Raw genomic sequence first — 14,522 nt, forward strand, 5'->3', positions numbered from 1 at the left:
CTCATTTGCTTTTAAATAAAAGCAACTGGTTATCAAGGCGGCATCTTTGGCCATGGCTCGTGATGGTGCAAGTGGAGGTGTTGTTCGTACTGTTACTGTAAGTCTTTTCTTTTTTGTGCTTCTATGCACCCCCATCATGTCAGTAATCATGCAATTAGGGTTTTAGACATGAAAACGAATCGATAGCTGCAATGTAAAATTTTGTTTATTGCAGATTAATGCTGAAGGTGTCATGAGAAAATTCTACAGAGGGGATACATTGCCTCTATGGCATGATGGAGCCCACTAACTCCTTGCTTGACATCCTCTCTTCTTCGGTACCCGAGCCCATGAGTACTTGATGGAAATTTCTCTCATGTCTAAGGATAATTAGCGTCCATCTTTCTTTTTTTTCTCAGTTAAATGCTTTGATTTTCTCATGTGTAGTAAATTAGATGGATTGAACTTTCTAAACAAAGGTTTTACGACAGTAATGTAGAATTTATTCTGATTATCTTTTCAGGCCTATTGTATTTTTACTATTGTACATTTGTGCTTGGTAGTTTTGGTATGGGTTAACAGTTCTGGTAATCTAGATTGTCAGGGATTTATGCTGATTGGTACCTGGGAATCGAAATTCTAATATTTTACTCAACAATTCTAAACAAATTAATAAATGAACTTTTGTGAGCATATATTTTGGGCTTTACATACAACAATAGGTTGGAAAGATGTCTAATAATAAACATTCTGAGGTTTATGATGTTGTAAACAACACCGGCTATGCATTTAGTGTTTAAAGCAGATAAATATAAATATTACTTGGACGATTGGATATGAATTGTGACCTTCTTCCCCTTTCCAAAGCAGAATGGCTTTAACTTTCTCACTGAGGAATGCACTCATGGGATCCATACTAATGGCCTCCACTTCAATCGTTCTTTCAACTGGCCTCGCCGCATTGCTCAATAGCACATACTGTTGGGAATCATAAAGGCCAAACAATTACGCCTTATCTAGAGATCAAACAATTACATCTCATCTAGGGGTCAAACACTTACACCCCGGGGAAGAAGAAACAATCCCCACCTTAACCTAAGACCGTCCTATGCCAAAGAGACCCAAAACATAATCTTTAGTGCGGAATACAATACCTGATTCCATGTCGTTTGCCATGGAATACCAAACCCTAGGTTGGAGAAGCAACCGTCTCTGTGAGCGCGAGACAAGACTCTTGCAAGCTTTTCCTTTCACGCCCTTTTGGTTGGATCTTAGATTAGGTCTTCCAAAGCAACAAGATCGCCCTTGAGAAATCCTTTCCAAATTTCTAATGGATTTCTCCTCTCAATTCTTTGATGGTGGAAGAAGGGAGAAGGCTCTCAAAATTCTGTCTAAGAATAACCTCTTTTAAGAATTCTGAGTTGAGTTAGTTATCTTGTGCCTTGGGGACCCATCTATATATAGTTTTACACTTCTGGCGACACGAGTGCGTCCGCACTCAGGTCCAGTGCGGGTGACCCACCCGCACTGGGTCGAAAGGAGCGTCCTGATAACCGCCTTACTTAGCCCCTAAAATAGCAGTGCGTCCGCACTCTGGTTCAGTGCGGGTGAGCCACCCGCACTGGACTCAAACAGAACTTTCAGAAAATTGACTAAGTCCTCAGTGCGGGTGAACCCCACCCGCACTGGAGCTTAGTGCGTCCGCACTGCGCTCGGACTTTTTATTGCGTTGTTCTGAAGTTCCCAAAAAATTGGCTAAGTACTGAGTGCGTCCGCACTCAGATCCAGTGCGGGTGAACCACCCGCACTGGGCTCCCAAAAGCCTTCCAGAATTTGGCTAACTCCTGAGTGCGTCCGCACTCAGATCCAGTGCGGGTGAACCACCCGCACTGGGCTCCCAAAAGCCTTCCAGAATTTGGCTAACTCCTGAGTGCGTCCGCACTCAGATCCAGTGCGGGTGGACCACCCGCACTGGGCTCAAAAAAGGCAGTTTTCTTAATTGCAAATATCAGAATCAGTCCATCAATGATTTGATCTTTGCCCAAATTGTTCTACACACTTATGGACCACATCCTATTGAATACATAGATTGTCTAATATCTTAATTCCATATTAGATCACTTTAATTGTGACAATCATATATGACAGTAAACAATTCATAATTATATTACATATATGCTCAACGTTGGATTATGATCCAACAATCTCCCACTTGAGCAATATGTTATACTCTTTTAATTATGTATTGTCAACCTTATGTGCGCACATACTTTTCTATCATCCTTATGTTTTCCCAAACCAATTCCGTCCATCAATTACATTAGCAAGGGACTAAAGCAGCTTTCGTCACATTTATTTTAGTCGTGACTAGACCATCAATAATCTCAGTACTAACATAACCAAATGACATGAATCATGATGTGGATGTGTAGCATATAAATTACACGCAATTGTGATCTTACGTGCCAATTTCTAACTAGGTCTCCCACTAAAATCTTGAAACCGAATTTCATAAACTTGTTGTAAAATGCAAAATTCAAATAAACAATTCGCAAATCACATACTCAAATGTAAGGTCCAAAAAACTAAATTAGAGACAAAATGTATACAACAATTCCTTTTGCAATGCCATGCATATAACAAAAATAACTTGTTTCATTATCCAAAATTACAAAATAGAACATCAAAATAAACAAAAAAAAGAGGACTCCCACTAAAACTGAATTTCCTCAATAGCAATTACTCCCATATGAGCAACATGCTCTTCAAACTTATTGGGTGGTAATCCTTTTGTAAGTGGATCCGCTAACATGGAGTCTGTCCCTATATGTTCTATTGTCAACTGACCATTCTGTACTCTTTCTTTTACAACCAAGAACTTAATGTCAATGTACTTAGACTTTGACGAACTTCGGTTGTTGTTTGCGTATAGCACAGCCGAATTATTGTCACAATACAATTTTAGTGGTCTCTCAATAGACTCCACTATACGCAGCCTAGTGACAAAATTGCGTAGCCATACACCATGATTCGATGCCTCATGACATGCTACAAATTCTGCAGCCATTGTGGAAGATGCTATGAGTGACTGTTTAGCACTCTTCCATGAAACAGCCCCTTCAGCTAACATATAAATGTAGCCGGATGTAGATTTCATGCTATCTTGACATCCTCCAAAATCAGAATCGGTATACCCAATGACCTCTAACCTGTCCGATCTCCGATACGTGAGCATGTGGTCTTTTGTTCGCTTCAGGTATCTCAAGACCCGTTTGGCTGCTTTCCAATGATCCAGACCTGGATTTGATAAGTATCTGCCCAACATGCCAGTGATGAACGCAATATCCGGACGCGTACACACTTGTGCATACATGATGCTCCCAATAACTGAGGCATATGGATACTTTTGCATTACTTCCTTTTCCAAATTATTCTTTGGGCACTGGCTGAGACTAAATTTGTCTCCTCTTGCCACAGGGGTATGTCCTGGTTTACATTCTTGCATGCCATATCTTTTCAGAACCTTTTCGATATAATTCCTTTGGGATAAACCTAATATACCTTGGGTTCTATTCCTCAGTATTTCAATCCCTAGGACAAATGATGCATCACCAAGATCTTTCATCTCAAAATTCTTCATCAGAAATTTCTTGGTCTCATGCAACATATTTATATCATTGCTGGCAAGCAATATGTCATCCACATATAAAACCAGAAACACAAACTTACTCCCACAGAACTTGAGGTATATACACTCATCCACAAGATTTGCCTCAAAACCAAATGAGATAATCACATTGTGGAATTTGTAGTACCATTGCCTAGACGCTTGCTTTAGCCCATAGATAGATTTCTTGAGTTTGCATACCATAGACTTTGCGTCTCCCGACACATAGTTTTCTGGTTGCACCATATAGATTGTTTCCTCAATGTCACCATTAAGAAACGCTGTCTTAACATCCATCTGATGAAGCTCTAAATCGAAATGCGCAACTAATGCCAATATAATCCTTAAAGAGTCTTTCAATGAAACTGGAGAGAAAGTCTCTTTATAATCGATGCCTTCCTTTTGTGTAAAACCCTTAGCGACAAGACGTGCCTTATATTTCTCCACATTACCTTTCGAATCCCTTTTGGTTTTAAATATCCATTTACAACCAATGGGTCTCGTTCCTTTAAGTAATGGGACAATTTTCCAGACGTCATTGTCAGCCATAGATTTTATTTCCTCATTCATGGCATCGATCCACTTTTGAGAGTTAGAGTCTTTCATGTCTTGTTGAAAATTTATGGGGTCATTTTCTAACATACCAACATCAAACTCATGCTCTTGAAGGTAAACTACATAATCCGAAGATATTGCAGACCTTTTCTCTCTAGTGGACCTTCTTATTGGCACTTCTAAATTTTCTTGAGGGTTTCCAGCATTGTCTTGAACAATCTGGCCAACAACAACATCATCCAGAATTTCTGGAATTTCACTTTGTGCTGTTTGATCTTGTTGAGTTTGGTCTTCAATGATGGTTTCATTTTCGATAATTGTATTTTGAGTTAAAATGGGTTCAATATCCACAAAACTCTCAACACCCGTGGGAATATTTTCACATTCCTCTTCGAATTCGAAATCCATTATTGTATCTCCCCCCACAAACTCAACATTCTCAAAAAATTTTGCATTTCCCGTCTCAAAAACTGAATATTCTGTGGGATTGTAAAACTTATAGCCCCTTGACCGCTCGGGATACCCAATAAAATAACAACTAACAGTCCTTTCATCCAGTTTCTTTTCTTGAGGCCTATAAGGCTTCGCTTCAGCTGGACATCCCCACACACGCAAATGTTTCAAATTAGGCTTTCGCCCATTCCACATCTCGTATGGGGTTTTGTTAGTTGCTTTAGTGGGCACTCTATTTAGGATATATGCTGCTGTTTTTAAGGCTTCACCCCATAGATTCTTTGGTAAAGTAGTACGACTAATCATACTTCTTACCATGTCCTTAAGCGTTCGATTGCGCCTCTCAGAAACACCATTCATTGCCGGCGAACCGGGCAATGTATACTGAGGCACAATCCCGCATTCATCTATGAAATGTGCAAAAGGCCCTTTACACTGTTCACCTGATCCATCATATCTGCCGTAATATTCACCACCACGGTCAGATCTAATGGCCTTAATGCGTTTGTTAAGTTGTAACTCAACTTCCGCTTTGAAACTTTTGAACATGTCAAGGGCTTCCGCCTTTTCTTTAATTAAATATATGTAGCCATATCTTGAATAGTCATCTATGAAACTAATAAAATACCGGTGACCATTTCTTGTAGCCGTTGGAAACGGACCACAGATATCGGTATGAATTAATTCCAAGACTTCCGAACACCTATTGGCTTCATATTTTCTGAAATTGGTTTGTTTCCCTTTTATGCAATTAATACAATCGCCAAAATCTGAAAAATTTAAGGGTTGGAGAATGTCATTTGACACAAGTCTTTCAATTCTATGTCTAGAAATGTGACCTAATCGTTTGTGCCATAATGTAGCCGAATTCTCATTAGTTAATTTTCTTTTCTTACTATTTGTATCCACATGCAAGGTTTCAATATATGAGCTATTGACATCCAAAGAATATAGATTATCATAAACAGAAAGAAAACCAGAACCAACTTGATTTGAATCATGAAACAAACTAAAGTTTCCATTTCCAAAAGTACAAGTAAATCCATACTTATCCAATGCAGAAATAGAAATTAAGTTACGTCTAAAAGACGGTACAACAAAAGTCTCATACAAATTCAAATAAAATCCCGATTTTAACAATAATCTATAAGTCCCAATAGCCTCCACCTCAACTTTATTGCCATCGCCCACAAAAATGAATCTCTCATCATCACTTGGCTTCCGGCAATTTAGGCAGCCCTACAAAGATATACTTATGTGAGTAGTTGCACCTGAATCTATCCACCAAGTATATCTAGATACAGAAGATAAATTAACTTCCGTACAAACCATAACAAGAGATTTACCTTTCTTAGCACGCCAAGCGTGATAATTCTGGCAATGAATCTTCTTGTGTCCAACCGCACCACAGAAGTAACAGGCATTTTCCGAAGTGGCAACTTTCTTGCCCTTATCCTGTTTCTTATTGGTGGTCACCGCAGCATCCTTATTATCCTTAGTCTGATCAGATCTTTTACGCTTAGCTAAGGCCTTAGATTTGGAAGTAGTAGCAACATGTGCACTTTCTGTCTTGTGTTGTTTCAGTCTTTCCTCTTCTTCCACACAATGGGAGATGAGTTCATTGAGTGGCCATTTGTCCTTTTGACAATTGTAGCTCACCCTAAACTGTCCAAAGTGTGGAGGAAGGGATATCAATACTAAGTGCACCAAGAGATCATCAGAGATCTCCAACTTAAGTGCCCTTAGCTTTGAAACAACGTTAGACATCTCCATGATGTACTCCCTAATACTTCCCTTATCTTTATACTTCATTGAGACAAGTTTGGTCAAGAGTGTACCAATTTCAGACTTTTCATTCTTGACAAACCTTGTCTCAACTTCAGCCAAAAATTCCTTAGCATTAGTAATCGTATCAGAAATCGAGCCTCTGAATGCCTCTGGAATGGACCTTTTCATAATCATTAGACTCACTCTATTAGATCTATCCCACTTTTCCTCAACCCTTATCTCTTTTTCGGTTGAGGTATCAGTAATTTTGGGACGATCTATTCTGAGTGCTAAGTCTAAATCCATGACACCGAGAGTTATCATGACACTCTCTTGCCAAAACTTGAAATTGGTACCATTTAACATCGGAATGTCTTTTAGGCTAGTAGTAATGCTAGCTGAAAATTTCGAACAAAAAACACACAAAACAACCACGATTTAGCAAAATAAATTCTGAATTTTATAAATTATGTTCAAACAAAGGCTAAATTTAACCATCTTAACAAAGTATCGATTTCCATTAATTGATTACCGGAGGGCAAAAGAATTAACTTCTTATGATACTTTGGCGCAATAATAAAGTATTGATGATTCAATAACATATTGACAACATGCCTTCCGGAGGGCCGACATTATTGACATATGTTTTAATCATAATAATCATCACTATACTTTAATATTACTAAATTGTACATAAAATTTCAACAATCATTATCTTCCGGAGGGCCGATACATGATTGCTTCCATTAAATGTACACTTAATTTCCTTTTATATAATGAATTCAATTAATGTTACCAAAAGAGGAACCGGAGGGTACAATAATAACTCAATTAATCAATTCAAGATATATATACAACTACAATGCCTTTGTAAGAATCATAATCTATACCAAATAACATAAAATAAAAATAAAAAAAAACTGAAATTAATACATGGTCTAGAGAGAGTTTTGAAATTGGAAGCACCTTAAAATGACCTTTCAAAATTAGAAGGATTTCTAATTTTGTAATTTTCGTTTCAAAAAATTTATCCAAAGAATAAATTTTCCAAAACCCTAATTTTCATGACTACTTAAAACGCCAAATTAATAGCAGCGGAATCTTGTGTGGCCAAGATAAACCCCACAAAGAACTCCAAGACCGAATCTTGATTAGGATTTTGCGATTTCAAATGGAAATCTTCGAGCAAATCCTAACCAATTTAATAACTTAAATTTTAAGTGGTTATGATCTTAATTTAAAACTTCTTTTGTGCTTCCAAACTTTAATTTTTCAGAAAAAATCAAGAAAAATCATGAAAAATCTGAAAAAAAAAAAAAAAAAAACGATGAAAAAATCAATTCCTAATTCTCTCTAGACCTTAAAGACCTAATCCTTCGGCATAGGAAGGCTCTGATACCACTTATTGGGAATCATAAAGGCCAAACAATTACGCCTTATCTAGAGATCAAACAATTACATCTCATCTAGGGGTCAAACACTTACACCCCGGGGAAGAAGAAACAATCCCCACCTTAACCTAAGACCGTCCTATGCCAAAGAGACCCAAAACATAATCTTTAGTGCGGAATACAATACCTGATTCCATGTCGTTTGCCATGGAATACCAAACCCTAGGTTGGAGAAGCAACCGTCTCCGTGAGCGCGAGACAAGACTCTTGCAAGCTTTTCCTTTCACGCCCTTTTGGTTGGATCTTAGATTAGGTCTTCCAAAGCAACAAGATCGCCCTTGAGAAATCCTTTCCAAATTTCTAATGGATTTCTCCTCTCAATTCTTTGATGGTGGAAGAAGGGAGAAGGCTCTCAAAATTCTGTCTAAGAATAACCTCTTTTAAGAATTCTGAGTTGAGTTAGTTATCTTGTGCCTTGGGGACCCATCTATATATAGTTTTACACTTCTGGCGACACGAGTGCGTCCGCACTCAGGTCCAGTGCGGGTGACCCACCCGCACTGGGTCGAAAGGAGCGTCCTGATAACCGCCTTACTTAGCCCCTAAAATAGCAGTGCGTCCGCACTCTGGTTCAGTGCGGGTGAGCCACCCGCACTGGACTCAAACAGAACTTTCAGAAAATTGACTAAGTCCTCAGTGCGGGTGAACCCCACCCGCACTGGAGCTCAGTGCGTCCGCACTGCGCTCGGACTTTTTATTGCGTTGTTCTGAAGTTCCCAAAAAATTGGCTAAGTACTGAGTGCGTCCGCACTCAGATCCAGTGCGGGTGAACCACCCGCACTGGGCTCCCAAAAGCCTTCCAGAATTTGGCTAACTCCTGAGTGCGTCCGCACTCAGATCCAGTGCGGGTGAACCACCCGCACTGGGCTCCCAAAAGCCTTCCAGAATTTGGCTAACTCCTGAGTGCGTCCGCACTCAGATCCAGTGCGGGTGGACCACCCGCACTGGGCTCAAAAAAGGCAGTTTTCTTAATTGCAAATATCAGAATCAGTCCATCAATGATTTGATCTTTGCCCAAATTGTTCTACACACTTATGGACCACATCCTATTGAATACATAGACTGTCTAATATCTTAATTCCATATTAGATCACTTTAATTGTGACAATCATATATGACAGTAAACAATTCATAATTATATTACATATATGCTCAACGTTGGATTATGATCCAACACATACACTATAAAGAAGGCTCTTAACACCACAATTTACAGATCACATGACGAGCGTGATGGCCATAAAATACGCGTCTATTCTCACCATCTTTCTCTTTTCTTTCTTGTGCTATTCACTCTCCATAAGGTTCTTTGGACAGTTTGGTTTCCTCGTCAATGTTCCTCGAGGAAATGACAATAATAACCCCGTGACAGTTGAGTATGTTTTTGGGCATTTGGGAAAAGTTTTTGGGCTGAATACTAAAGGAAATAGACTGTTTTTTGTTGCCATGCCTCTTTTGTTCTAGATTGTGGGTCCCGTTTTGGTATTCTTGTGCTATGTTTGCATGATGGTCATATTGTATAATGTTGATGTGGTCACAGATAATAATGGAAAAACTAAGGCTAGAGGAGAGTTCATGGAGAAAAATTGCTTGACAGGTGCTGTGTGATTATTATATGCTTGCAATATTTCTAATTTTACAATTTCTTGCAATTGGAGCAAATTAATTTAAGACGGGTTTCAATTTTTTTTTTCTGTGGTGTGAATAAACATTTCGGCAGAATTTTCATTAGGTGTCTACTGTGTGGGGCCTACATTGTAAATTTCATACACTATTCTATTATAAACTTACACATAATTAAACAAGAAAATACTCGAGTTCTTCTCGTTCATAATAAAAGAAATTATAGAAACATAATTAATTGTATATATTTATGTCATAAAATGTATTCAATAATTCAATTACATTATCATAATTGAATTATTTTAACAAAGTAGTTTTTTGCTTCCTGCAGCGCACAAACCATATGCACCTCTGTTTTGATTCTATAATGTGTACGCTGCATGAAGCCAAAATTGCTCTGTTAAAATCTTTAGCCAAATATGAGCATTACCTTGACCTCATATTATAGCAACTAAAAGCAACTAAATTATCATAATTAAATCCATAAGCCGTAAATACAGGATACCTCCAGTTTTTGTGAATCCGAAATAATGCGTGGTATAGAACAAGCGCTGGTCCACAGAATACACCGGCATCACGAATTGCGATGCAGCCCAACCTCTGATCAAGTAGACGTAGATCATTTCTGAAATTGGGATTTAAATACCTATTAAACGCCACCTCTGAGGCTCTGACGCAATTGAGACCTCTTATATAGAAACAAACCCTCTAAAAAAACAAAAAAATATATTGTTACAGTGTTAGGAAATTGGATTATCCCTCTATAAAAATAAAAACATAGAATATCCTGTCCAGGAATTTTTGTTCCTCTTAGCAGGGTTTAGAATTTGAATTAGCGAACCATTAATAATGACGGAAAATTTTGTACCGTCCGGTGAATGGAATAATCAATCTCATTTTCTATATATTTCAACTTTTCAATGAAACGATATCCATTAACAATATTTTTGAATTTTATTTTCGACTAATAAAAAAATTGGCTTTGTAGACCAATGGCAATGAAGCATCAAGTCTGAAGCGCTTTGTCCTTTGACTCTTTTAAATTTTCGACGACGAGTGAGGGAGGCGATTTTTTTTTTTTAATTCTTTTTTATGAGAAGCCCTAGGCGGAGGCGATTTTTTTGGATCAGAACCTGCACAAATTATTAAAGGAGTTTTTGTATTTTAATTATGGTCAGATTAATCTGTATTATGATCGGACAGTAAGAATATAAATAGATATATTTTGTTACCTCATACGATATGGATTCCGAGTGAGACTGTGGTGCTATATATATTGATCAGATTGGTCCGTATTATGAATTGTGGTGCTATATATATTTTATTTTAAATTTAAATATTTAATATGAATTGTTAAACAGGTTAAAAAAATTACTTGAAGACTATATTTTAATTATTCTTTTTAGAATTTTATTATTATTTTAGATAAGTAAAATAGTTTATTACTTTTGAATGTTTCAGAATCTTTAGATCAAGTTAATTTGTTTTACCTATCTAAAGAAAATAGTAAAAAAGTTCAAATTTTTTTTTTAGTTTATTCTTTAAATATATTTTCAGATGAAAAACATGATAAACAGTTTAAATCAGTTATATGGACTTTGAAAATAAAAAAATATTAATATACAGAGTCAATTATAACAAATAATACCTCTTGCAAAATACTTTGCATGTTTGCTAGACTGTAGAATAGTGTGATACGTGGCACTATGACAATGGAGCATCAAGTCTTATGCACTTAATTTGACCTTTTATATTTTACCTACCTAAAAACAAAACTAGTAATAAAATTTTACAAAATATAAAATTTTATATTTAAATATATTTTCATATGAAGATCATGTTAAATAGTTTTGATTATTTTTATGGACTTTAAAAATGAAAAATATTATTATTATCAAATTTCACAATGTGTAGGGGTATACCAAATTTAATGTCCATAATGATATTATTATTTTATTAAGTAATCATCTATAACATTCTCGACATATTTTTAAAGTTGCATTTTTAGCTTATGTATTTCATTCGATTTAATTTTTTTTTTGTCCAATACATAGTTTGATTTTTATGACAAAATTCTAAAAATAATCCTAGTTCAAAATATAGTACGAAATGCAAAATGAGAAGTGGACTTTATGTTTATTCTTGTTATTTTCTTGAGATTTTAAAAATCCTTTTTGTTTTCTCAATATTTCATTCTGAAAATGATATAATTAATAACAAAAAGATAAAAAGTTTCATAATATAATAGGCACAATTCCATGTAAATCTTATCTCAGTTAGAAACTTTTCAAAGATAATTAAGAAATTCAAGGTATCTCTACAATTAGATACCTTGAATGGTTCGCCAATAATATTTTAGTGGAATATTGTTGGTTCGGTAAAAGAACGAGAAAGTACTATAAAAAGAAAGGAACAAAAAATTGCAATCGAGATTACAGATTCAATTTCAACAGATAAATGACAGTAAAATTAATGATACAAAACACGCATACAAGAAAAAAAGGAAAAGAAAAGAAGACAATGACAAATACTAAAACAATTGAAGAGTAAAATATTCACCGGAGGAGTCCGTGGCTCTAATATATGGCTAAATAAATTGAAGGGACATGTTGGCATAAATTGCGGACCAAATTAGCCCTGGAATCACCCACATCTTTCCAATCCAATTCTTGAAGGTTGGTAAGGTATTGTAGCCCTCGAGGCACACCCAATTTATCACAATCCCAAATATCGAGTTTTTTAAGAATGGGCATTGCACCCTCCTCTATCTCCCATTCCTTCATTGATAAGCTACTAAGCTTCAAAACTTCTAACTGGCTAAAGCCTCCAGAGAAACAGGTTGTTTTTCGACTTTCGAATGCTTTATCAAGTATGAGAACCTTAAGGCAGCGCAGCTTCTCCAATACTGGCATTATATCATGCTTGAACTTGTAACCCCAAATTTTGAGATAAATGAGGTGACAGGGGAGCATATCCTCATGAAGCAGCTGGGTCAATTTTGTGGGGCTATCGTAAAAAAGTATGAGAGATTGTAAATGGTTATAAAATGGGAAACCTCTTATGTCAAGTATGTCCAGTACACTATCATCATGCCATATCTGGAGATTGGTTAGGTGTTCTAATGTGGACAGAAAAGGGACAACTGCCTTCGATGGAGATGATATGGCCTCTAATTGTAATGAACGTAAATTGGGTAAATGAGGTAACTCTATCTCCCATGATTGTGTGGGCCGCACCATACCAATAGTTTGCAAATTTGTTAATTTTGCTGATGCTGGGATTTCAAAACTACTCGATTGATAGACATGCCTCAATGTCTTGATATTCCATGCACTCTTAGGAAACTCAAAGTAGTCGCCATCAATTGTTCTTAGAAATTGGACTTTAAGGGTCTGCAGAAATTTCATTCTGCCTATCACTTTCAAAAAGAATTCTTGATCACGGTTGTCACTTAGCCTCCCTCTAAGACTTAGATATCTTAACCGAGTCAATCCCACAAAGATCCCCAACTCTATTGTGTTCTCCTCTTTCACTCCAATGCTTACCACTTTAAGCAGTCTTTGCTTAGAGCAATTCGGCATGCTCCCCTCATGAAAGCACAAAAGAGTGTGGAGGTTTGGGCTCATTATAAGTTGATCACAATCTGGATTGTGAATTGCCACACGGCGAGCCCCGCTCAAGCTCAATTTATCATCTGGATTTGAATATACCAGGAGAAAGTTTTCCTCCTTGGCTTTTTGGAGAGCAAGATCTCGTAGTAGATCATGTATGCGTAGAGTTTCGATGACACCAACATTCGATCTACTATTTACTTGAATCATGCTCCTAGCATAAAATGAGAAAAAAAAATTAAGTATAATGATTACAGATATCATAAAGAAAATAGTTAGTATTAAAACAATTTAGTTTAATGTTGTATTCATAAGCTATGTATATCATTAAATGTTGATGTAACGTGCTAGGTTAATGTTGTATACAGAAGCTGGTTTGATTTAAATAAAGAAAGAGAAAAATAGAAAAAGTACTTTGATTTTTTCATGCATAGTAGGATCTGTATAATTTTTACCACTGATTCTTCTATGCATGAAAAAATTAGGATACTATTTTTTTCCAATACTTTCTACGGAAAAAATTCTCCAAATCCCCTGCTACCTATTTACTTTTTCTTTAATTTTGATGAATGGTCAGCTCAAACAGAGTCTCATCACAGAATTCGTAGCCCCATGCTTCTAAAATATCAATATTTGTTATTACTTATTATATTTCCCAAAATATAATTCTGAGACTTCACATTTAACATACGAAAATGTTGGTGCTTGGGCCCCATGTAATACCTTTGTACGAGATCTTCTAAGAAACTCTCTGCAGTTTCTTCCAATGTTCTGTTATCTTCTTGTGGTATGAATCCCTCTGCAATCCACATTTGAAGTAAGAATTCAGCATCAATTGAATAGTCCTCGGGAAATGCAGCAAAGTACATAAAACACGACTTCAGAGCAAATGGCAGGTCCTCATAGCTGGTGCCTATGATCTCGCTACAATTTTTTCCTTCGACATTCCAACTCATTGTCCGGAACACACTACTCCAAACAGCATGGTTGCGAGGCTTCTTTGATAAGAAACCACCTAATACTACCAATGCGAGAGGCAGCCCACCACACTTGTGGACAAATTGACCTAAGATATTGGAAAGTTCATGAAAAGAACTTTTATTTGGATCATGATTAGGAAAAACTGTTTTTAACAATAGCTCTCGGCTTAACTCATCAGTTAAGCCCTGGAGCATGTATGGTTCACTTGATGGATCCATTCCCTTAGGGACATTAGCAAGCCTAGTAGTTACAAGTACTCTACTTCCATTGCTTTCATCTGGGAATGCTTCACCAATTTGAGTCCATAGATCGATTTTCCAGACATCGTCTAGGACTATGAGGTACTTTTTGCCTCTAAGAGATTTGTGAATCTTTGTGAGAATCACTTCTGTTTCATTTGGTTGCTCAAGGTTAAGTTGTCGCGCAATCTTCTTT

The 14,522-nt window shown here is 36.7% G+C and overlaps 2 protein-coding genes and 1 long non-coding RNA gene across 3 annotated transcripts in view; 1 reads left to right on the top strand and 2 right to left on the bottom strand.

Moving 5' to 3' along the window:
• LOC144556911 (disease resistance protein RPP13-like) overlaps positions 1-14,522 on the bottom strand; it is a 79,028-nt gene that overhangs the window by 42,248 nt on the left and 22,258 nt on the right. The gene's annotated exons all lie outside the window — the stretch shown is intronic.
• Positions 21-499, top strand: LOC144556922 (uncharacterized). Its single transcript, XR_013512518.1, has 2 exons — positions 21-97; positions 215-499. It is a non-coding gene; the product is annotated as an uncharacterized LOC144556922 (long non-coding RNA).
• Positions 12,018-14,522, bottom strand: part of LOC144556909 (disease resistance protein RPP13-like) — an 87,224-nt gene continuing 84,719 nt past the window's right edge. Inside the window, exon 4 of the mRNA XM_078305405.1 lies at positions 12,018-13,296. Coding sequence (XP_078161531.1) covers positions 12,072-13,296 — 1,225 coding nt within the window. The 3' untranslated portion in view covers positions 12,018-12,071. The remainder of the gene's footprint in view (positions 13,297-14,522) is intronic.

The sequence above is a fragment of the Carex rostrata genome, chromosome 7, assembly GCF_964058835.1.
Source record: "Carex rostrata chromosome 7, lpCarRost1.2, whole genome shotgun sequence".
Lineage (NCBI taxonomy): Eukaryota > Viridiplantae > Streptophyta > Magnoliopsida > Poales > Cyperaceae > Carex > Carex rostrata.